This window comes from Bubalus bubalis, chromosome 4 (genome assembly GCF_019923935.1).
Source record: "Bubalus bubalis isolate 160015118507 breed Murrah chromosome 4, NDDB_SH_1, whole genome shotgun sequence".
NCBI lineage: Eukaryota > Metazoa > Chordata > Mammalia > Artiodactyla > Bovidae > Bubalus > Bubalus bubalis.
Window position 1 is genome coordinate 123440788 of NC_059160.1, and position 22763 is coordinate 123463550.

Sequence of the window (22763 nt, forward strand, 5' to 3'; positions counted from 1 at the left end):
AAGTCACATTGGTCAGGAAGAGCAGGTCATACACTGTCTGGTCATATGCAAATGAACGAGGAACTGACAGAGTTCCTTGACTAACCAGAAACCAGGAAGACAGTTTATGGTTTTGAAATGGGATGAAGGAAAAGAAGCCACCAGTACTTCCCTGGTAGTCAGTGGTTAGGAATCTGCAGGGGACACGGGAAACTAGATCCCGCGTGCTGAGACGCAGCTAAGCCCGTGAGCCACAGCTGAAGATCCCATGAGCCACAACTGACACCCAGTGAAACCAAATAAATAAGTAAATAAATATTTACCAAAAAAAAAGAAGAAGCCACAGAGCTCAGTGGCTTCTCCCCTTTGAGACGTGACCATTAATAGAAGCTGGAGCCAAGGGCTCGAGTTTCTGAGGGACAGTGTGTCATGGTGGAAAAATCGTGGGCTTAACGCAGACAGACCTGGATTTAAACCCTGGCTTCTAAATGGATTGACTGTGATCTTGGGCAAGTTTCCTGCCCTCTCTGAGTGTCCTTGTGAGTAAAACATAAAAAATAATAGCAATGTCCCAAGGTTGTGTAAGGATTAAGATGCCTTATACAATAATAGCTGGCACACAGCTATTATTATCAATAACTCGAAAAAACAAATGAAGAATAACACCCCCAAGTAATCAAGCAGGAATGTTTACAATTTTATTTAATCAGGCTGTGCTGGGTCTTCTTTTCTGCACGGGCTTTCTCTAGTTGTGGTGAGCAGAGGCTTCTCTCTAGTTGTGGTATGCCAGCTCTCACTGCAGTGGCTTCTGTTGTTGCAGAGCACAGGCTCTGAGGCATGTGGCTCAGGAGGTGCAACACGTGGGCGCTAGAGCACAGGCTCAGTAATTGCGGCACACGGGTTTAGTTGTTCCACGGCATGTGGGATCTTCCCAGACCAGTGGTCCGACTCGTGTTTCCTACATTGGCAGGCAGCTTCTTCATCCCTGAGCCTAAGGGAAGCCCAGGAATGACGTTTTATGTAATGACAAAAGTGAGGTGTAAGACTATGTATTTGGGGGCAGTTAACGGGACAAATTAAGTTTGAAGTAAATGTTCTAGAAAAGGACCTTTGGGGTCCAATGCAGAAATGCCCCACCCTCTGGGGAACCAGGAGAAAAGCAGCTCCAGGAGGCTCAAGGAGTTGGAAGATGCCAGCCTCAGCGGTGGGAGAGGTGGGAGAAGGTGGAGTGGCCCTCTGACTCCAGAAGTGGCCAAATCAACTTGAACCACCTGTGCTTGACCACGCCCTTCCCCCGTCTGCTTTTTCCCATCATGTGTGATGATGCTTCCTTTTCAAATATTGTTTATTTTGTCTACTTCGATGCTTAGTTCATATTTTCCAGCTTAAATTCCCATTGAAAACTGATGATCTCCTCTTGCTCCAACCGTTTTGTGCACCCCCATCTTTGGGCTCCAGAGTCCTATCCGTGAGAACCACCCTCTGAAGAGGTAGGACGTTATCAGGCAGCATCACAGCTACTGCACCCCATACCTTCACAGCAGAGGAGCCCATCAGCCACCAGTAAGGGTTTGTGTTCAACTTGGATGTGCCCTGAAACTCAGCCACCACTCACCCCAAATCTACTTATTAATATCACTCTTGGGTAATGGAAATAAAAAGAAAAATAAACAAATGGGACCTAATTGAAGTTCAAAGCTTTGGCACAACAAAGGAAACTATAAGCAAGGGGAAAACACAGCCTTCAGAATGGGAGAAAATAATAGCAAATGAAACAACTGGCAAAGAATTAATCTCAAAAATATACAAGAAGCTCATGCAGTTCAATACCAGAAAAATAAATGACCCAATCAAAAATGGGCCAAAGAACTAAACAGACATTTCTCCAAAGAAGACACACAGATGGCTAACAAACACATGAAAAGATGCTCAACATCACTCATGATCAGAGAAATGCAAATCAAAACCACAATGAGGTACCATCTCACGCCAGTCAGAATGGCTGCTATCCAAAAGTCTACAAATAAATCCTGGAGAGGGTGTGGAGAAAAGGGAAGCCTCTTATACTGTTGGTGGGAATGCAAACTAGTACAGCCACTATGGAGAACAGTGTGGAGATTCCTTAAAAAACTGGAAATAGAACTGCCATACAACCTAGCAATACCACTGCTGGGCATACACACCGAAGAAACCAGAATTGAAAGAGACATGTGTACACCAGTGTTCATCGCAGCACTGCTTACAATAGATAGGATATGGAAGCAACCTAGATGTCCATTGGCAGATGAATGGATAAGAAAGCTGTGGTACATATACACAATGGAATATTCAGATCAGATCAGATCAGTCGCTTAGTTGTGTCCGACTCTTTGCGACCCCATGAATTGCAGCACGCCAGGCCTCCTTGTCCATCACCAACTCCCGGAGTTCACTCAGACTCACGTCCATCGAGTCAGTGATGCCATCCAGCCATCTCATCCTCTGTCATCCCCTTCTCCTCTTGCCCACAATCCCTCCCAGCATCAGAGTATTTTCCAATGAGTCAACTCTTCGCAGGAGGTGGCCAAAGTACTGGAGTTTCAGCTTTAGCATCATTCCTTCCAAAGAAATCCCAGGGCTGATCTCCTTCAGAATGGACTGGTTGGATCTCCTTGCAGTCCAAGGCTCTCAAGAGTCTTCTCCAACACCACAGTTCAAAAGCATCAATTCTTTGGCGCTCAGCCTTCTTCACAGTACAACTCTCACATCCATACATGACCACAGGAAAAACCATAGTCTTGACTAGATGGACCTTTGTTGGCAAAGTAATGTCTCTGCTTTTGAATATGCTATCTAGGTTGGTCATAACTTTCCTTCCAAGGAGGAAGCGTCTTTTAATTTCATGGCTGCAGTCACCATCTGCAGTGATTTTGGAGCCCAGAAAAATCAAGTCTGACACAATTTCCACTGTTTCCCCATCTATTTCTCATGAAGTGATGGGACCAGATGCCATGATCTTCATTTTCTGAATGTTGAGCTTTAAGCCAACTTTTTCACTTTCCACTTTCACTTTCATCAAGAGGCTTTTGAGTTCCTCTTCACTTTCTGCCATAAGGGTGGTGTCATCTGCATATCTGAGGTTATTGATATTTCTCCCGGCATCTTGATTCCAGCTTGTGTTTATTCCAGTCCAGCGTTTCTCATGATGTACTCTGCATGTAAGTTAAATAAACAGGGTGACAATATACAGCCTTGACGTATTCCTTTTCCTATTTGCAACCAGTCTGTTGTTCCATGTCCAGTTCTAACTGTTGCTTCCTGACCTGCATACAAATTTCTCAAGAGGCAGATCAGGTGGTCTGGTATTCCCATCTCTTTCAGAATTTTCCACAGTTTATTATGATCCACACAGTCAAAGGCTTTGGCATAGTCAATAAAGCAGAAATAGATGTTTTTCTGGAACTCTCTTGCTTTTTCCATGATCCAGTGGATGTTGGCAATTTGATCTCTGGTTCCTCTGCCTTTTCTAAAACCAGTTTGAACATCAGGAAGTTCACGGTTCACATATTGCTGAAGCCTGGCTTGGAGAATTTTGAGCATTACTTTACTAGCTTGTGAGATGAGTGCAATTGTGTGGTAGTTTGAGCTTTCTTTGGCATTGCCTTTCTTTGGGATTGGAATGAAAACTGACCTTTTCCAGTCCTGTGGCCACTGCTGAGTTTTCCAAATTTGCTGGCATATTGAGTGCAGCACTTTCACAGCATCATCTTTCAGGACTTGGAATAGCTCAACTGGAATTCTGTCACTTCCACTAGCTTTGTTCGTAGTGATGCTTTCTAAGGCGCACTTGACTTCACATTCCAGGATGTCTCGCTCTAGGTGAGTGATCACACCATCGTGATTATCTGGGTTGTGAAGATCTTTTTTTTACAGTTCTTCTGTGTATTCTTGCCATCTCTTCTTAATATCTTCTGCTTCTGTTAGGTCCATACCATTTCTGTCCTTTATTGTGCCCATCTTTGCATGAAGTGTTCCTTTGGTATCTCTGATTTTCTTGAAGAGATCTCTAGTCTTTCCCATTCTGTTGTTTTCCTCTATTTCTTTGCATTGATCACTGAAGAAGGCTTTCTTATCTCTTCTTGCTATTCTTTGGAACTCTGCACTCAGATGCTTATATCTTTCCTTTTCTCCTTTGCTTTTCACTTCTCTTCTTTTCACAGCTATTTGTAAGGCCACCCCAGACAGCCATTTTGCTTTTTTGCATTTCTTTTCCATGGGGATGGTCTTGATCTCTGTCTCCTGTACAATGTCACGAACCTCAGTCCATAGTTCATCAGGCACTCTATCTATCAGATCTAGTCCCTTAAATCTGTTTCTCACTTCCACTGTATAATCATAAGGGACTTGATTTAGGTCATACCTGAATGGTCTAGTGGTTTTCCCTATTTTCTTCAATTTAAGTCTGATTTGGCAATAAGGAGTTTATGGTCTGAGCCACAGTCAGCTCCCAGTCTTGTTTTTGTTGACTGTATAGAGGTTCTCCATCTTTGGCTGCAAAGAATATAATCAATCTGATTTTGCTGTTGACCATCTGGTGATGTCCATGCATAGAGTCTTCTCTTGTGTTGTTGGAAGAGGGTGTTTGCTATGACCAGTGCATTTTCTTGGCAAAACTCTATTAGTCTTTGCCCTGCTTCATTCCGTATTCCAAGGCCAAATTTGCCTGTTACTCTAGGTGTTTCTTGACTTCCTACTTTTGCATTCCAGTCCCCTATAATGAAAAGGACATCTTTTTGGGGTGTTAGTTCTAAAAGGTCTTGTAGGTCTTCATAGAACCGTTCAACTTCAGCTTCATCAGCGTTACTGGTTGGGGCATAGACTTGGATTACTGTGATATTGAATGGTTTGCCTTGGAAACGAACAGAGATCATTCTGTCGTTTTTGAGATTGCATCCAAGTACTGCATTTCGGACTCTTTTGTTGACCATGATGGCTACTCCATTTCTTCTGAGGGATTCCTGCCCACAGTAGTAGATATAATGGTCATCTGAGTTAAATGCACCCATTCCAGTCCATTTCAGTTCACTGATTCCTAGAATGTCGACATTCACTCTTGCCATCTCTTGTTTGACTACTTTCAATTTGCCTTGATTCATGGACCTGATATTCCAGGTTCCTATGCAATATTGCTCTTTACAGCATCAGACCTTGCTTCTATCACCAGTCACATCCACAGCTGGGTATTGTTTTTGCTTTGGCTCCATCCCTTCATTCTTTCTGGAGTTATTTCTCCACTGATCTCCAGTAGCATATTGGAATATTACTCAGCTATTAAAAAGAACTCATTTGAGTCAGTTCTAATGAGGTGGATGAAACTGGAGCCTATTCCGTTCAGTTCAGCTGCTCAGTCATGTCCAACTCTTTGTGACCCCATGGACTGCAGGATGGCAGGCTTCCTGGTCCATCACCAACTCCTGGAGCTTACTCAAACTCATGTCCACTGAGTAAGTGATGCCATCCAACCATCTCATCCTCTGTCATCCCCTTCTCCTCCCACCTTCAATCTTCAATCAGGGTCTTTTCAAATGAGTCAGCTCTTTGCATCAAGTAGCCAAAGTATTGGAGTTTCAGCTTCAGCATCAGTCCTTCCAATAATATTCAGGACTGATTTCCTTTAGGATGGGCTGGTTGGATATCCTTGCAGTCCAAGGGACTCTCAAGAGTCTTCTCCAACACCACAGTTCAAAAGCATCAATTATTTGGCACTCAGCTTTCTTTATAGTCCAACTCTCACATCCATACATGACTACTAGAAAAACCATTGCTTTGACTAGTCGGACTTTTATCAGTAAAGTAATGTTTCTGCTTTTTAACATGCTGTCTAGGATGATCATAACTTTTCTTCCAAGGAGCAAGCGTCTTTTAATTTCATGGCTGCAGTCACCATCTGCAGTGATTTTGGAGCCCCCCAAAATAAAGTCTGTCACAGTTTCCATTGTTTCCCCATTTATTTGCCATGAAGTAATGGGACCAGATGCCATGATCTTAGTTTTCTGAATGTTGAGTTTTAAGCCAACTTATTCACTCTCCTCTTTCACTTTGATCAAGAGGCTCTTTGGTTCTTCTTCATTTTCTGCCATAAGGGTGGTGTCATCTGCATATCTGAGGTTATTGATATTTCTCCCAGTAATCTTGATTCCAGCTTGTGCTTCAGCCAGTCCAGCATTTCTCATAATGTACTCTGCATAGAAGTTAAATAAGCAGGGTGACAGTATACAGCCTTGACATACTCTTTCCCAATTTGGAACCAGTCTGTTGTTCCATATCCAGTTCTAACTGTTGCTTCTTGACCTGCATACAGATTTCTCAGGAGGCAGATCAGGTAGTCTGGTATTCCCATCTCTTGACGAATTTTCCAGTTTATTGTGATCCACAGTTTATTGTGATCCACACAGTCAAAGGCTTTGGCATAGTCAATAAAGCAGAAGTAGATGTTTTCCTGGGACTCTCTTGCCTTTTAGATGATCCAGAGTATTTGTCAATTTGATCTCTGGTTCCTCTGCCTTTTCTAAATCCAGCTTGAACATCTGGAAGTTCATGTACTGTTGAAGCCTGGCTTGAAGAATTTTGAGCATTACTTTGCTAGCGTGTAAGATGAGTGCAATTGTACAGTAGTTTGAACATTCTTTGGCATTGCCCTTCTTTAGGACTGGAATGAAAACTGACCTTTTCCAGTCCTGTGGCCACTGCTGAGTTTTCCAAATTTGCTGGCATAGTGAGTGCAGCACTTTCACAGCATCATCTTTTAGGATTTGAAATAGCTCAACTGGAATTCCATCACCTCCACTAGTTTTGTTCGTAGTGATGCTTCCTAAAAGCCCACTTGACTTCACATTCCAGGATGTCTGGTTCTAGGTGAGTGATCACACCATCGTGGTTATCTGTGTCATGAAGATCTTTTTTGTATAGTTCTTCTGTGTGCTCTTACTACCTCTTCTTAATATCTTCTGCTTCTGTTAGGTCCATACCATTTCTGTCTTTTATTGAGCCCATCTTTGCATGAAATGTTCCCTTGGTATCTCTAATTTTCTTGAAGATATCGCTAGTCCCATTCTATTGTTTTCCTCTATTTCTTTGCATTGATCACTGAGGAAGGCTTTCTTATCTCTCCTTGTATTCAAATGGGTGTATCTTTCCTTTTCTCCTTTGCGTTTCACTTCTCTTCTTTTCACAGCTATTTGTAAGGCCTCCTCGGGCAACCATTTTGTCTTTTTACATTTATTTTCCATGGGGATGGTCTTGATCCCTGTCTCCATGTACAATGTCATGAACCTCCATCCATAGTTCTTCAGACACTCTGTCTATCAGACCTAATCCCTTGAATCTATTTGTCACTTCTACTGTATAATTGTAAGGAATTTGATTTAGGTCATACTTGAATGGTCTAGTGGTTTTCCCCACTTTCTTCAATTTCAGTCTGAATTTGGCAATAAGGAGTTCATGATCTGAGCCACAGCCAGCTCCCAGTTTTGTTTTTGCTGACTGTATAGAGCTTCTCCATCTTTGGCTGCAAATAATATAATCAATCTGATTTTGCTGTTGACCATCTGGTGATGTCCATGTGTAGAGTCATCTCTTGTGTTGTTGGAAGAGGGTGTTTGCTATGACCAGTGTGTTCTCTTGGCAAAACTCTATTAGCCTTTGCCCTGTTTCATTCTGTACTTCAAGGCCAAATTTGCCTTTTACTCCAGGTATTTCTTGACTTCCTACTTTTGCATTCCAGTCCCCTATAATGAAAAGGACATTTTTGGGGGGTGTTAGTTCTAGAAGGTCTGGAGAAGGCAATGGCACCCCACTCCAGTACTCTAGAAGGTCTTGTAGGTCTTCAAAGAACTGTTCAGCTCCAGCTTCTTCAACATTACTGGTCGGTGCCTATTATATAGCATGAAATGAGTTAGAAAGAGAAATACCATACACCCTTATGGCAGAAAGTGAAGAACTACAGAGCCTCTTGATGAAAGTGAGAGAGGAGAGTGAAAAAGTTGGCTTAAAATTCAACATTCAGAAAACTAAGATCATGGCATCTGGTCCCATCACTTCATGGCAAATAAATGAGGAAAAAGTGGAAACAGTGACAGACTTTATTTTGGGGGGCTCCAAAATCAATGTAGATGGTGACTGCAGCCATGAAATTAAAAGATGCTTGCTCCTTGGAAGAAAAGTTATGACCAACCTAGACAGCTTATTAAAAAGCAGAAGCATTACTTTGCCAACAAAGGTCCATCTAGTCAAGGCTATGGTTTTTCTAGTAGTCATGTGTGGATGTGAGAGTTGGACTATAAAGAAAGCTGAGTGCCGAAGAATTGATGGTTTTGAATTGCGGTGTTGGAGAAGACTCTTGAGAGTCCCTTGTACTGCAAGGAGATCCAACCAGTCCATCCTAAAGAAGATCACTCATGAATATTCATTGGAAGGACTGATGCTGAAGCTGAAACTCCAATACTTTGGCCACCTGATTGGAAGAGCTGACTCATTTGGAAAGACCCTGATGCTGAGAAAGATTGAAGGTGGGAGGAGAAGGGGACAACAGAGGATGAGATGGCTGAATGGCATCACCGACTTAATGGACGTGAGTTTGAGTAAACTCTGGGAGTTGGTGATAGACAGGGAGGCCTGGCGTGCTGCAGTTAATAGGGTCTCAAAGAGTCGGACACGACTGAGTGACTGAACTGAACTGAGTGCATATATATAGGGTTTATAAAGATGGTAATGATAATCCTGTATGCAAGACAGCAAAAGAGAAATAGATATAAAGAACAGACTTTTGCAATCTGTGGAAGACAAGGGTGGGATGATTTGAGAGAAGAGCATTGAAGCATGTATATTACCATATGTGAAATAGATGTCCAGTCCAAGATTGATGCATGAAACAGGGCACTCAGTGCTGGTACACTGGGAGAACCCAGAAGGATGGGATGGGGAGGGAGGCGGGAGCAGGGTTCAGGATAGGGAGACACATGTACACCCGTGGCTGATTCATGTCAGTGTATGGCAAAAACCACCACAATAGTGTAAAGTAATTAGCTCCAGTTAAAACTGATTAATTAATTAAAAAAATAACACTCTTGGGATGATAGCACTTTGGATGCAACATGTGGCTAAGTGAAATTTTCCACGTAACAGGGGCACCTGATGAGTGGTCTGTGTCTCTTCCAGGAGGTGTATGTTGGCAAGGAGACCCTGTGCACCATCGACGGCCTTCACTTCAACAGCACATACAACGCCAGGGTCAAGGCTTTCAACTCCTCCGGCGTTGGGCCCTACAGTAAGACTGTGGTCCTGCAGACATCTGACGGTGAGCACTGGGGTGTCTCAGGGGAAACAGATTCAGGCCCAGCCCACGTATCAGATGGGCAGACAGATGGGCAGGGAATATCTGTGAGTTGCTGGTGAGGGAGGCATCAGGGGTAAAGGAAAGAGGTGGCAGCTGGGTGAGTCCATCTCCTCCAGCCCTGCCCCTGATCTGCTCACCTTGCTCCCTGCCCGCCCATCACAAAGGAAGGAGACATTCCTTCACCCCACTTGCTGGATCTGGAAAGTGAGACTGGAGGCTGAGAGGCACAGGGAGATTACACTCCCTGTGTAGTCTCACTTCCAAGGGGCCAAGAGTGGGTGGGATGTCCCAGAGAAAAGAAGGCAGGAGGCTGCCAGGAGGAACTTGCCCCTCGAGCACCCCGTACCAGAGCTCAGATCTGAGTGCTGCAGACCTCGCTGTGTCCTTTCAGGATTCAGGCAATCAGAGCACATCCACACTCCGCTGGATTTTGATCATGTGAATCCTAAGCGTCGAGGGGTGATGTAGAGTCTGGTCTGCTACATCGAACACGTACCTATCAGGCCTCAGGGGTCCCTGGAGGGTACCAGCCCTGTGTTACTGTCAATGTTTGTCCCAGGGCTTCCCTGATGGCTCAGCGGGTAAAGAATCCACCTGCAATGCAAGAGACACAAGAGACGCAGTTTTGATCCCTGGGTCAGGTAGATTGCCTGGAGGGAGGGCATGCCCACTGCAATAGTCTTGCCTGGAGAAGCCCATGGACAGAGGAGGCTGGTGGGCTACAGTCCATACTGTCACGAAGAATTGGATGTGACTGAGCAACTAGCACTTTCACTTATCCCAGCCCATCCTCTGGCTGCCCTGAGGAACGCAGGACAGCCTGAACCGCCCCCCAGGGATGAGCAGATGGTGCTGTCCCAGGGGTGGGCTCCCCAGCTGTGTGCCCCTAGAAGCCCTCACCTGCCAGCAGGCTGTGGGTGGAGAACAGAGCGCGGGAGCTTTGGTGACCCCACTTCACTTCTCTGCCTCTCAAGTCTGTCTCCCATGACGCGGGGCTGGATGCATATCCTCACTCCTAACAGCACCCAAAATGTGCATGAGTGCTGTAGAAACCAAGATTCCATGAGAGCATGTAGGTGGGGGCCTGGATGTCTGTGTACTTGGCCCAGCTGGGGTCATGGGATTGGGCACATGGATGAACACAGAGGAGAGAGCATGAATGTGTATGTGCGTGCATGCGTGTGTGAATTGAGCAGGGAAGAACACTCAACCCCATGTGCGCACTTCCTGAGAGATGTCAGTGAGTCCGTCTGCAAGCCCAGGTCAGAGGCTGCCGGCAAGCTCACCCCAACCCTGCCCCTCTCGCCCGCCCCTTCCTTTCCAGTGGCCTGGTTCACGTTTGACCCCAACTCTGGGCACCGGGACATCATTTTGTCCAACGACAATCAGACAGCCACCTGCAGCAGCTATGACGACCGGGTGGTGCTGGGCACGGCGGCCTTCTCCAAGGGCGCGCACTACTGGGAGCTGCACGTGGACCGGTATGACAACCACCCTGACCCCGCCTTTGGGGTGGCCAGGGCCAGCGTGGTCAAGGACATGATGCTGGGCAAGGACGACAAGGCCTGGGCCATGTACGTGGACAACAACCGCAGCTGGTTCATGCATTGCAACTCTCACACCAACAGGTGCGTGCCCCCCGCCCTCCCCCGACACGAGGCTTGGGGTCCGGGTCCTCCTGCCCTTCCCAAATTCATCAGGATGCGGTGGGGGGCAGTGTCCTTGACCACTTTGGTGTCCAGTTCCCAGGGAGACATGACCGCTGGCCTGCAGCCCAGATGGGAGCATATGACAGAGTGTGGAGCTGGTGGGTGTGCAGGCTGCTCAGCGAGCCCCGAGGCCAGGCTCACCAGCCCTGGGCTCCAGTTCTCCTCCAGGCTCTGCTCCACTTTCCTCCACACCCCTCAGCCCAGCCTGAGTCACCATGGAGCTCCCCACACACAACCACAGGGCCTTGAAACAGGCAGGGAGGGGGTGCAGTGCCCCGGGGCATTCACTGTGGCCGGCTCTGACCCGGACAGCCCCAGCGCTGCCTTGCCCTGAGGCTGGCCTGGGAGAGTGGGGCCACCAAGCCAGACACGGGAAACTCGAATCCTGGGGGAGAACCTGGCCCCAGTACTGGAGGGTTGTGGCCCTCCAAGCCACCTCCTCACTGTGGGGTCTCCTTCCCAGTCTGCTGAGGGCCGTCACCCCTGCTGGGAGAGGCGAGAGGCGCCGAGGAACCAACCCCCCTGGGCTGCAGCGCTGGGCTGGGTCAACTCCAGGGGCTCTCAGAGCTCCAGGCCCACCTCAGTGCTCCTGCAGATGGCCCCAGGAGTCCTGGCCTGGGACAGGGACTTGCTGAAGGGTCCCCGGGGGCTGAAGGCAGATGGGACCCCTAGTCGGCCTTTTCGGCAGCTGTGACCCCCTCTCCACAGGTCTGGGGTGACAGCAGGCAGCTCCTCCCCTGGGGCTGGGCGGCCTGGCCCTGCGCCTGCCCGGCCGTCTGCTCACATGCCACCCGGGGGCTGGGTCCAGGCCCAGCAGCGCCCTCTCTGCTTGCTCAGGCCAAGCGGAAGCCTAGATACCCTGGGGTGGGGGTGACAACAAAGAGCATCTATCAACAGCCTACTTTGTGCTGTGGGAAGCACCTGGCTCATGGGATTTCGTTTGGGCCTCAGGAAAGTTTGATTGTTATCACCATTTGGCAGATTATGAGATCAGGGCTCAAGGTTAATGTCCAAGTCTTGGGGCTAATTAGGCATGGTGTCAGGGTTTAACTCAGGACCCAGGCTCCAGTTCTAGGGGAAGGGTGGAGAGGGGGCTGGGCTGGGCCTGGAGACCCGGGGGAGGCGCTGGGTGGGCCTCCTTCCTGTGCCTCAGGCAGGTCCTTACCGCCACCTGTTGGTCAGTGTCTGAACAGCGCCACAGGCCCACTCGCAAGTCGCACTCCCACCAGCAGTGTCCCGCCCCGGGTCCTGCTCCGCCCTCTGACGACACCCACCCAGCACTCCTCGCCGTTTCCCGTGCTGTCAGCCCACCATCCGCTGACCAGCTCTCCAGCTGACCAGCTCGTTCCCCATCAGGAAAGGACAAAAACGGTTTTCTGATCAGAGCAGAGCCGCCTGTGTCAAGGCGGACCTCCACCTCAGCTAAGGGAGGAGAGAGTCTAACGGACTCGGCCCGCCCACCCCCGGGAAGGAGGGTGACGCCCACCCAGAGACTCGCCCCGCCCAGTGGATGCGAATCCAAACCACCATGAGATGCAGCGCCCCAACATCCCCCACGAGGGTCCCGATTGTGGTCCTTTGCTCTACGGCGGGCTCTGGGGCATGACCGGCTCCCTGCTCCACTGTGTTTCCAGGCGAGGGGGTCCCCAGCAGCCTTCAGCTGATCCTCCTGTCCTCACCTCCACCCCGGCTTCTCTCCCCAGGACCGAAGGCGGTGTGTGCAAGGGGGCCACCGTGGGTGTGCTGCTGGACCTGAATAAGCACACTCTGACGTTCTTCATCAACGGGCAGCAGCAGGGCCCCACGGCCTTCAGCCACGTGGACGGGGTCTTCATGCCGGCCCTCAGCCTCAACCGCAACGTTCAGGTACTGCGCACCTTCCGGGCCAGGGCCCCTTGCTGGCCCCAACCCCCACTGCCCGTGGGCCTCCAAGGTGTACTGGACAAAGACGGCTCTAAAGAAGCCGACGGCTGCCCAGCCAGGAGCTTACTTACTGCCCACCTGGGCCGCGCCTGGAGACAGTCTCCTCCAGCGTGATGAATCCTTACTTGGCTCCTTGAAAGCAGCAGAGGCTCTAACGTGGCTCTTTGTGCACAAGCAGGGGAACGGAGGGGCAGCGAGGGTGCAGGAGGCGGGCAAGTCCTGATGACATGTTCTGGGAAAGCTGCCAGACAGGCAAGTCGGTGCCTCCTGTCCTGCAGGGCCCTGGTGCCCAGGTGTGTGCTGGGCCTCATGTGGCTTTCCTCCAAGAGGAGGGAGAGTTGGGGAGAGACCACGCCTAAGGATTTACCCGCATCCCATCCCTGCCCCTCTGGTTCCCTCAGAAAGCCAGCATCCTCCCAGGGCCGAGTCCAGTCCTGGGGGGACACCTTCTCAGGAGCCCCATGAGGGTGTGAAGGACAGAGGGGAGTGTGGAAAGTGTGGGTAGTGTGCCAGCCTTTGTTTCCCACAGACGGCTCCTCCCCTGGGAAGTATGGGGTTGGGGGCAAAGCCCTGTTTCAAGGTGTCCACTGACTTTGAGTATTATCCTTTATTGATTGATTTGTGGGGTGGCGCAGTGGTAAAGAATCCACCTGCCAATGCAGGAGATGTAGGTTCAATCCCTGGGTCAGGAAGATCCCCTGGAGAAGAAGTGAGCAGCCCACTCCAGTATTCTTGCCTGGAGAATCCCCATGGTCAGAGGAGGAGCCTGGCTGGCTATAGTCCATGGCGTTGCAAGGAATTAGACACGACAGAAGGAACTTAGCATCTACTCACGCACAAATCAACCAATGCATGTGTGTGCTCAGTCTCTGAGGTGTCTGACTCTTTGAGAGTCTATGGGATATATAGTCTGCCAGGCTCCTCTGTCCATGGGGATTCTCCAGGCAAGAATAGTGGAGTGGCTTACCATGCCCTTCTCCAGGGGATCTTCCCAGCCCAGGGATAAAACCCACATCTCTTATGTCTCCTGCATTGGCAGATGGGTTCTTTACCGCTAGTGCCACCTGGGAAGCTCTTGATTGATTTGTATCTCCATTCATTTGCAAAAGAGCTCTGAGGCAGCCTGAAGTATGAGCTGTTCTTACACAGGGTTAAGAAAACAAATGTAGGAAAGGAAAGAAAGCAGAAACAAATATAAATCCTGAGCCAAATTCCTCCTGCAGCAAAGAACCTCAGCCTTGCCGAGGCTCCTGCAGGCTGGGGCAGCATGGGAACCAGGCAATACGCAGTTCTCACTGTGAGGAAAGAGCTGTGCACAGCTCCTCGGAGCAAGCTCCTGGGCCTGATGGTAGTGATGCCAAGCATGATAAATAGCAGATTCCACAACACAGAAAAGCCGGGCCACTGCCCTTGGTGATCCTGGAGCAGAGGGCAGGGCACGGTTGCTGAGCTGTGTGCATTGGGGGCTCGCAGGGCCGCTCTGCCCCTGATCACCACATCTTCTTTTCCAGGTCACTCTGCACACGGGACTGGAAGTGCCAACAAACCTGGGGCGGCCAAAGCTGTCAGGCAACTAGGCTGCCAGGTCCTGCTCTGCGTGGCCATCCCTCACTGCACTCACATAACCCCTGAGGTAGCACAGCCACATCCTGGGTGCAACCCAGCAGCCGCTGAGCATCTTAGAGACCTGCTTTCTTTGAGGGATGGAGAATGTCTGCAGGCCATGCTCACTGAGGCCACAGAGGGTGGTGAACATGGGTGCTTCCTGTCGTTCCACCGGGCATTACAGACACGAAGGACATTTGTCAAGACAGCGAGGAAGTATCTGGGGTTTTGTTTGGTTTCCTGCCTTCTATTTTCAATGCTTGTCTTTTGCAGGGGGCGGGGTGGGGGGGCAAGGGGAGAGCAGATCCTGTGATGAGCATTCTGAGAGCAGGAGTCAGGGGACACTCGGGAATCCTGTATCCTTGGTGTCAAGTCTTTGCTGGATGCACCACTTCAGAGAACAAAGGGTGCCGGCTCCCATCTCTGCCAGGAAGTGTCATCCTTCAGGTTTTCAGTTCTGGCATATTCAGTGTGTTACGCCACTTGCAGACGAAGCCAGGATGCACAGAGAGGGACGTTAATTATTCATCTTGCTCTTTGCTGCTCCCATTGAACTGTTGAGAACTTTTTCAAACAGTTTCCTTAGGTCCTTCATTAATCAACCAGTCTCTCTCCCCTCCCCACCCCCTCACTCACACGTGCGCCCACACACACCAGTCTCCTAAAATTCATTCACTCAGTTCTTAAACACAAAACCCTGGAATCTGAATCACTGTGTGCTGAGTCTCCACCTGGTGATGGCTTTTTTCAGGAGATGGCTCCCCCAGAAGTTAGCTGCAAACCCGAGTTACTCCTCTGAGCTGTGAGGCTCTCAGATTCCTGAGACATGAGGCCCTGGGGAAGCCTGTTATACTCAGTCCACCATCACTTGAGACCATCCACGGCCACCATGACAGCATCGTGATAACAAGGAGTGGCCCAATGGCAGGGGAGGCTGTGCCCTGGGGCGGGCAGCACTCTGCAGAAGTCAGGAAACAGTGGACGCTGCTGTGTTCCTGGCCTTCACCATTCCTCGGTGTGAGGGCTCCACGTGGCTGCTGTGGGCTCCGGGATGAGCCCGCCCCTCCCTGCTGGGAATGCTAACCTTCTCCCTGGAGTCCGCCTGTCGAAAAGAGCCTGCTCCAGGGTCTGAGCCCAGCTGCGCCCCTCTGCTCTCCTCCCCGTCTCTTCTTCCTTGTTGCCTGCCACCTCCCTGTCCAACTGGTAGTAAGCCTTTCTCTCTCCTTTTTAAAAGAATATATTTTATCAAGCATTATTTTTGAGGTCGAGGAGTAACTTGTCTATTTGCTGGCTTGGATTTTTATAAAACTTAGCCCGTAAACCGGCACTGTCTGTGTCTACTTGGTCTTACCTGCTCGTTTAGACGCTGCACTTGCTTTCGGAGTCAGCCCGGCCAGTGCTGTGCAGATCCTACTAGCCTCTATTCAGCAGATGTGACTATCCTACCTCAAGCCCCTGCTCCCAGACGAAGACTGCCAGCCCAACTGTGCCCACCAAGGTGGCCAGGAAGACTGGCCGCCCACATCTGCAGGAGTCTTCTGGTGCTGTCTAAGCCCCTGCTGCCCAGGTCCCAGCAGCCACCCACTCAGTCGAGGTCCAGCCTCCTCCTTTCCATCCAGCAGGTGGTTCCCAGGGCACACAGAGGTGCCCTGCACCCCGCAAAGCTCCAGCCAGAGCCCAGCAAGCGACGCGCACGGCATCCGCATCCTCGCAGCTGCCTGTCTCTTCTCCGCCCCCAGCATCCTTTCATCTCACTCCGGGGCCACGGTTCTGGGGGACTCCACGTGGAGGGTGGGGAAAGTTCTTGAAGACTGGAGGCCCCAGAGGAGCCTCTGCCTTCCCGGGGCAGGAAGCCAAGGCCGGCAGGTCCAGAGGCATCGGCACTGGAGTATCTTTGGGGAAAGAAAAGCCCAGTGAGCTGGGAGTGAGGTGTGGCTGGGAAGGCGGCCACAGACGGCCCGATAGAAGTGGCTCCTTTCAGTGGAGTCTGGGTGAGAGGCTGGGAGCTCCCAGGATCATCGAAGCTGGGTGACCCTGCAACCCAGGCTCTGCGTCTTCGGGGAGGAGCTCCTTGGGATCAGCCTGCACTTGGTGGCACCCTTGGGAGAGCAGTATCTGGGTCAGAGGGAGATGGGCAAGGGAGGAGGAAGGCCTCCTGAGGAATAACATGACTTCCTTCCCACCAGCAGCAGCAGCGGCCCCAAGGCCCTGTGAGTGCAGGAGCAGGCGAGCACCTGCCTTTCCCGGCTCCTCCGGGGCCAGAAGCAATACAGCTGAAACCGAGCACCGCTCAGGTGGTCCGACAGCCACTCTCCTGTCCTCAGCACAAAACAACTTCTAGAAGCAAGAATGGACCACAGGGAGAAGGCAGGTCCACATGTTCTTGAGGGACCAACAGAATGAAGGGGGGACTCAACAACAACTCATGGTTTGTGTTATGCTCTCAAGAAGCCTGGGGTTCAGAGCTACTGCAGGGGTTCTCATCTGCCATCAGATTCCCTTTCCTTTACAACATGGTGTCATCTCTGTACATAAGGTGGTATCAAGATGATGCTTTGGTTGAAGGATAACTTGGTGTTTGTCTATTGAGCAGTTTCAGTGAGAAAGGCATTCAAACTAATTTAAGATGTCAAGTTCCATTTCATTGTAAATAATGCCCCAGCCACATAGATCTGCAGTTTGTTCTTTGCTAGTGAGCAGGTTTGGTCAAAGTGTATGCCTTTCCTTTTAGAATTAATCTCCTTAAAAATTATCCAATAGCATCTCACTGCATAGCACCCAAGCTCCTAATTCAAAGCAAGGTAAGACATCACACACAGCCGCTTTTCCTGCTCTGTCCTATTTGGGGAAATAACGATCCCACCTGCCGCACAGAGTAACCAACCTGAAACCCATCAAACTGTACATAGTCCAGGATGAGTCTTCAGCGCTATACGTACTCTGTCGTTTCGACAGCGCCCTCAGGCACCCCTGCCCCTCTGGTGCCCCTGCCCTCTGCCTACCAGAGCATTCTCAGGAAGGGACCAGGATGCTGGAGCCGTGTGTACTTCTTCCAGGGATATTTGCATCCAAGCCTCAGTTGAAAGGCTTAGTCCCCGGAGAAGGCACATTTCAGAACAGGTGAGTAGGTTGCTTATAGATGAAGCTGCTGCCGGCTGTGAGGTATCGTATCCACATACAAACCCCAAAGCACTCAGTACGTCAACACTGAAAAACTATTGCAAGGCTGTGGGTGATGCCAGGAGTTCTCAGTCTCAGCACTCTTGACATTTGGCACAGCGGGGGCCTGTCCTATGCACCATAGGCTGCTTAGAAGCATCCTTGACCTCCCCTCAGTGGACGCCAGTAGTGCCCCAAGTTAGCTGTGACACCTACAAGTGTCTACAGGACTTCCCTGGTGGTCCAGTGGTTAAGAATTCACCTGCCAATGCAGGGGACACGGGTTCAATCCCTGGTCTGGGAAGATCCCACATGCCGCAGGGCAACTAAGCCCAAGAAGCCTACACACCCTAGAACCCATGCTCTGCAACGAGAAGCCAGTGTAGTGAGAAGCCTGCACCCCACAACTAGAGAGCAGCCCCCACTCGCTACAGCCAGAGAAAGTTCGCACACAGCAACAAAGACCCAGTGCAGCCAAAAATACATCATAAAATATATTTTAAAAAAAAACTAATTAAAAAAAAAAAGCTTTAAAAGGATCTACAGACATTGCCAAGTATGCCCAGGGGACTCCCCAGCTGAGAACCACTGGGTTATGCTAGCAGTTGGTCATTGGTCGACACGCAGAGTGGTGTGTGGGGCGTCCATGCTGTGGTCCCCAGAAAGCCTGAACCACAAACCTGTGGGCTTCATCCTAACACCCATGACCAGGCCTTCCCAAGTCTGCAGTGTCCTGCCAGAAAGGACAGGGCAGGAAAATGGGGGAGCCTCTCACTGAAGCCAGCCCGTCAGGTCTCACTTTGTATTTCTGAAGGGTCTCCAACCCACCACCATTCCCAGAAAGCAACACTCTGCATCCACATTCTTCCCAGCCCACTTCTGACTAGAAGCTACAGGAACGTCTTAGTAGGTGTGTGGCCTTCAACTGGTGAAAACATCAAATCAGGCATCATCAGGAAGCTACTTAAGGCCTATGCAAATCCTGGAAACCACAGTGTTTCTTTCTCAAGCAAGCCAGGAGCTCCTGGCTATTCATCAGTCACATTCATTGATCCACGGCTTGAACTTTAAATGGACTATAAAACAGAGAAGAGTGGGTTTGGGGGAGAATGCCAGGCTCAGCCATCAGAAATGCCTCTCTTTCAACCCAGTACGGGTGGGGCCAAACCTCTTCAGTCTCTCTGTGCCTCAGTCTCCCCACCTGCATGTGGGCGCGGTCACACTAACCTACCTCATCTGGTGTGTTGTGATGATCGTAGACTAACGCTTCTTCAAGAACAAAGTGGAGACTTGCATCTACTGAGTCCAGGCCAACGGTTCACACTTGGAGGACAGAGCCTGCGCGGTGACTTTCCTGAGCCTCGTCTGACATGTCTTCCATCCAGGAGCACATGTTGATTACACAGCTGCCTGGCCAGGAGTGCGTAAAACCAGATTCACCTGAGCACGGAGGAGACAGGACAAGCGCTCCTGTTCTCAGAATGGCCTGCTTTGATGGCACGGTGTGAAGCACTGCATCTGCCTGCAGAAGCTGCCTTGAAACATGGAAAGAGTGACCGCCTTCCTGCCTTTGCGGTTATCTTAGCTCTCTTTTAAGGGCACCTTCAGCTGACAATGTTTCTCCTGTTTTCAAAGATCTCCGCAGAAGGAATGGTTTTGAAAACCAACATCTAAGCATGAGAAGGCATACAACCAAGCTACCATCTGGAAGGCAGGTTGGCCTAAAAGGTGGGGGGCCCAGTGTCCACACGGGTTGGGACTCACCTGCACCATCTGCTGTGGGGGGTGGGGCTCAATGGTTTCCTGATGAATGATGTTGACTCGAGTCAGAGTAGCTGGGAGCTGAGACTGCAGCCAAGTCTTTAAGCCAGGAGGCATTGCTTTCTCTCAACGGGAGTGGAAGGCTGCCTGGCCCGGGTGCTGGGAGACCCAGAGAGCTCCTGGGTGCCACTCCCCAGACTAGGACCTCAGGAAGCCTCCAAGGAGAGAATCCAAGACAGGCTTCGGGTCTGGAAAAGTGACTGCTGGCAGTTGTGGACACAGGAGCACAGTGGGTGTTTCCTGGGTGAGGCTGCAGCTAGGGAAGGGCCCTTCCAACTCCTCAGTGGTGACTGGACGTCCCAGGCCCCGGGGTTTTCTCAGCACCAAGAGGAAGTGCAGAGTGAGCAAAGCAGAAAACATTAAATGCATGATGTAGAATTGCTGCTTTCACACTCAGCTGTTGTATTAAGCATGAGAGATGTGTGTTTAATGTTGGCAAAGGAATTTTCAAAGTAGCAAAAAGCTTCGTGTCCTTGTTTAGCTGTCGATGACGGAAGCTCCGTCTTCCTGTCTGTCTTTACCCTGCTTTCCCCCTCCCCCGCTCCTCCCCCACCGCGCCCCTGTCTGTCGGGAGCGGCTGCCATAGGGTGGCAGCTCTTGGTCCCGTTGGTGTTCACATTCCACTGGAAACCCGGAGGAGGGAGGTGGGGGGACGGTATGCAACTTTTTTCTAATTTTTGTATTGGTATGCCAAGCGTTTGTATTTTTTGAATTGCAAACACTGTGCTTTCTGGTCTTCGGGGGTTGGTTGGACTTTGTGTATCGCCTTTTGGAAAACTTGAGTTTTACCACAACCTTAAGCAGATTTGAAATAAATTCTTTTGACACTGCCAACAGCTGAAAGACAAGGTCTGATCTGTGCTTACTGATCAGCAGCAAGGTCTGCCTCTCTTCAAAGTTGCCTAAGTGCCAGCTGGATGGGGCAGAGGCTGCAGTGGGATGGGGTGGGGGCCCGGGGAGGCCCAAGGTCAATGTGCTCAGGAAATCATGAGGTGATTATGCTCAGGAAATCATGAGGTAAATATGCTGTGTGCTAAGTCGCTTCAGTCGGGTCCGACCCTTTGTGACCCCATGGACTGTAGCCTGCCAGGGTCCTCTGTCCATGGGATTCTCCAGGCAAGAATACTAGAGTGGGTTGCCCTGCCCTTCTCCAGGGGATCTTCCTGACCCACGGAACGAACTCACTTCTGTCTTCTGCGTTGGCAGGTGGGTTCTTTACCACTAGCACCATATGACTCTCAATTATAAGGTACCATCTCAAACAGCTCATGAAACTCATTTTCGCAAGTAATTGGTAAGAGTTAACACATAGTTGAGATAAATTCATGAATGAAAAGTGGGTCATGGGCTGCAAGTGGAAGCTAACTAGGATTTGGGGAAAATGTCCTAATTGACCTGGGAGGATGAAGGAGACTGACCAGCCCCTTCACCCACAGACTGAGCCTGGTGTCTGACTGAAAACTGTCTTTTCTCAAATTGTGCTTCCCAAGAACAGCTGTCTCCCATGCTCCCACAGCTGGCGACCTGGTCTCAGCCTTCTGTCACCTGCTGGACCACCAAGTGGTTTAGCCAGGTTTCAGGGCCAGTTGTGGACTCTGAGAGCAGAGGGCAGGACATCTCTTAGAGGGAGCTCTTGGCATCAACACAAAGAGAAGGAAGCAGAATCTGGCCAAGGGAGACCCAGCAAAGGCCTCGGCCATTCAGCTCAGTTACCCAGCGTTGGGACGTCAGTCATCACTGCCTGGGACGTTACAGGGGGCGGGCATCCCTGAGAATAGCTCACTGCTGAAGCAGGTACCTCAGCGCTCTTGGCAGAGGGTCTGCAGGGACATGGCAGGGCCCACCAGTCCACGCCCTGTGCCACACACAGGTTTCCCCTCAAGTTTAGGGAGAGGCTCCTCCAGACTCACAGAGAGGGAAGCTGAGACAAGCCAGGCTGGCTGGTCCTGGAGCTGCACAGACCCTCACCATTTGCCTGGACTCCATCAACCCCCCCACCCCAGCATCCCTGATCCAGACTCCATCCCCTGGGGGGCGGGGTGTGGAAGACCTGAGCTTCAGGTTGCCAAGGCCCTTCTCTGTCCAGGGTTCCCGCACTTGTCAATTTACCACCGACACGGGACACGGAGCACCGGAGACGTCTGGGTAACCACCTGGGAACAGACTCCTCCCTGCCCCCTGGGTGACTGTAGCCCTGCCTCCACTTGCCGGTCAGGGTCAGTTACCTCTGCAAGCTGGTGCCTACTGTTGCCCGGGCAAGAGCCTTGGTTTAGTGAAACACAGCTGTGCTCTCTACTTTCTTCTTTGTCCACAAGGCCAAGCGCTGTGGGGACGGGAATCAAGAATTCCCTAAGGGGGTGCCTGGGATTAAGGGCAGGTGGTAGTGTTGTATGGCACCAGGACCGATCCACCCAGGTGTATCCATGGTCAGGGAGACGCCCTGTGAAGGGGGAAGGGCGCTGAGTATGCAAGACATAGCAAGGAAGCACTTAAGCTCCCCCCAAGCGCGGGCTCCTTCCATGGCAGCACTGCTCTCCACTGTCACTTCTCTCTGCTGCTAGCCTTGCTGGAGGAAGCCTCCTGAATGGGGAAATAAGCAGCATGGTCTTACACGTGACCATCAGTCCTGATCATGCAGGCTTGCCTGTCACCCTTAGACCTGACTATTTCCAGAGCACCCAGTGGTTACATGGCTCCTCTGTATTTACTCCATAAATTAAAAGGTGAAACAAGAAACAAGGAAAGCAGTTTACACTAGGAGCTTGCATGCTTTTCCAGAACTGACTAGCCTGGGACTCTGGTCGAGAGTTGGGCCAAGTGCTGAGTTATCTGAGCCACAAAGGCTCATGGGAGGTGGGGTGAGGTGGGACTGCTGGGTTTCCTGGCTCCCTATCAATAAGAAAAGGAGTTAAACTGACCGGGTACCCACTCCAGTAGGTCATTTCCAGCTCCTCAGATTTTTCCTAGGGCTTTGTCATGTTTGGTGGGCTTCCCTGGTAGCTCAGTCAGTAAAGCATCCACCTGCAATGAGGGAGACCCAGGTTCGATCCCTGGGCCGGGAAGATCCCCTGGAGAAGGAAATGGCAACCCACTCCAGCACTCTTGCCTGGAAAATCCCATGGACGGAGGAGCCTGGTGGGCTACAGTCCATGGGGTCGCAAAGAGTCGGACACAACTGTTTCACACTTTCTTAA

General features: G+C 50.5%; 1 protein-coding gene across 2 annotated transcripts in view; it reads left to right on the forward strand.

Moving 5' to 3' along the window:
• The window catches only part of TRIM67 (tripartite motif containing 67), a 61485-nt gene extending 46857 nt beyond the window's left edge, over positions 1–14628 (forward strand). For both annotated transcript variants that reach the window (XM_025284492.2, XM_044942005.1), the window contains exons 7-10: positions 9175–9313; positions 10677–10980; positions 12765–12927; positions 14496–14628. In XM_025284492.2, coding sequence (XP_025140277.2) covers positions 9175–9313; positions 10677–10980; positions 12765–12927; positions 14496–14561 — 672 coding nt within the window. In that variant the 3' untranslated portion in view covers positions 14562–14628. The remainder of the gene's footprint in view (positions 1–9174; positions 9314–10676; positions 10981–12764; positions 12928–14495) is intronic.
• The last annotated feature ends 8135 nt before the right edge of the window (positions 14629–22763 follow it).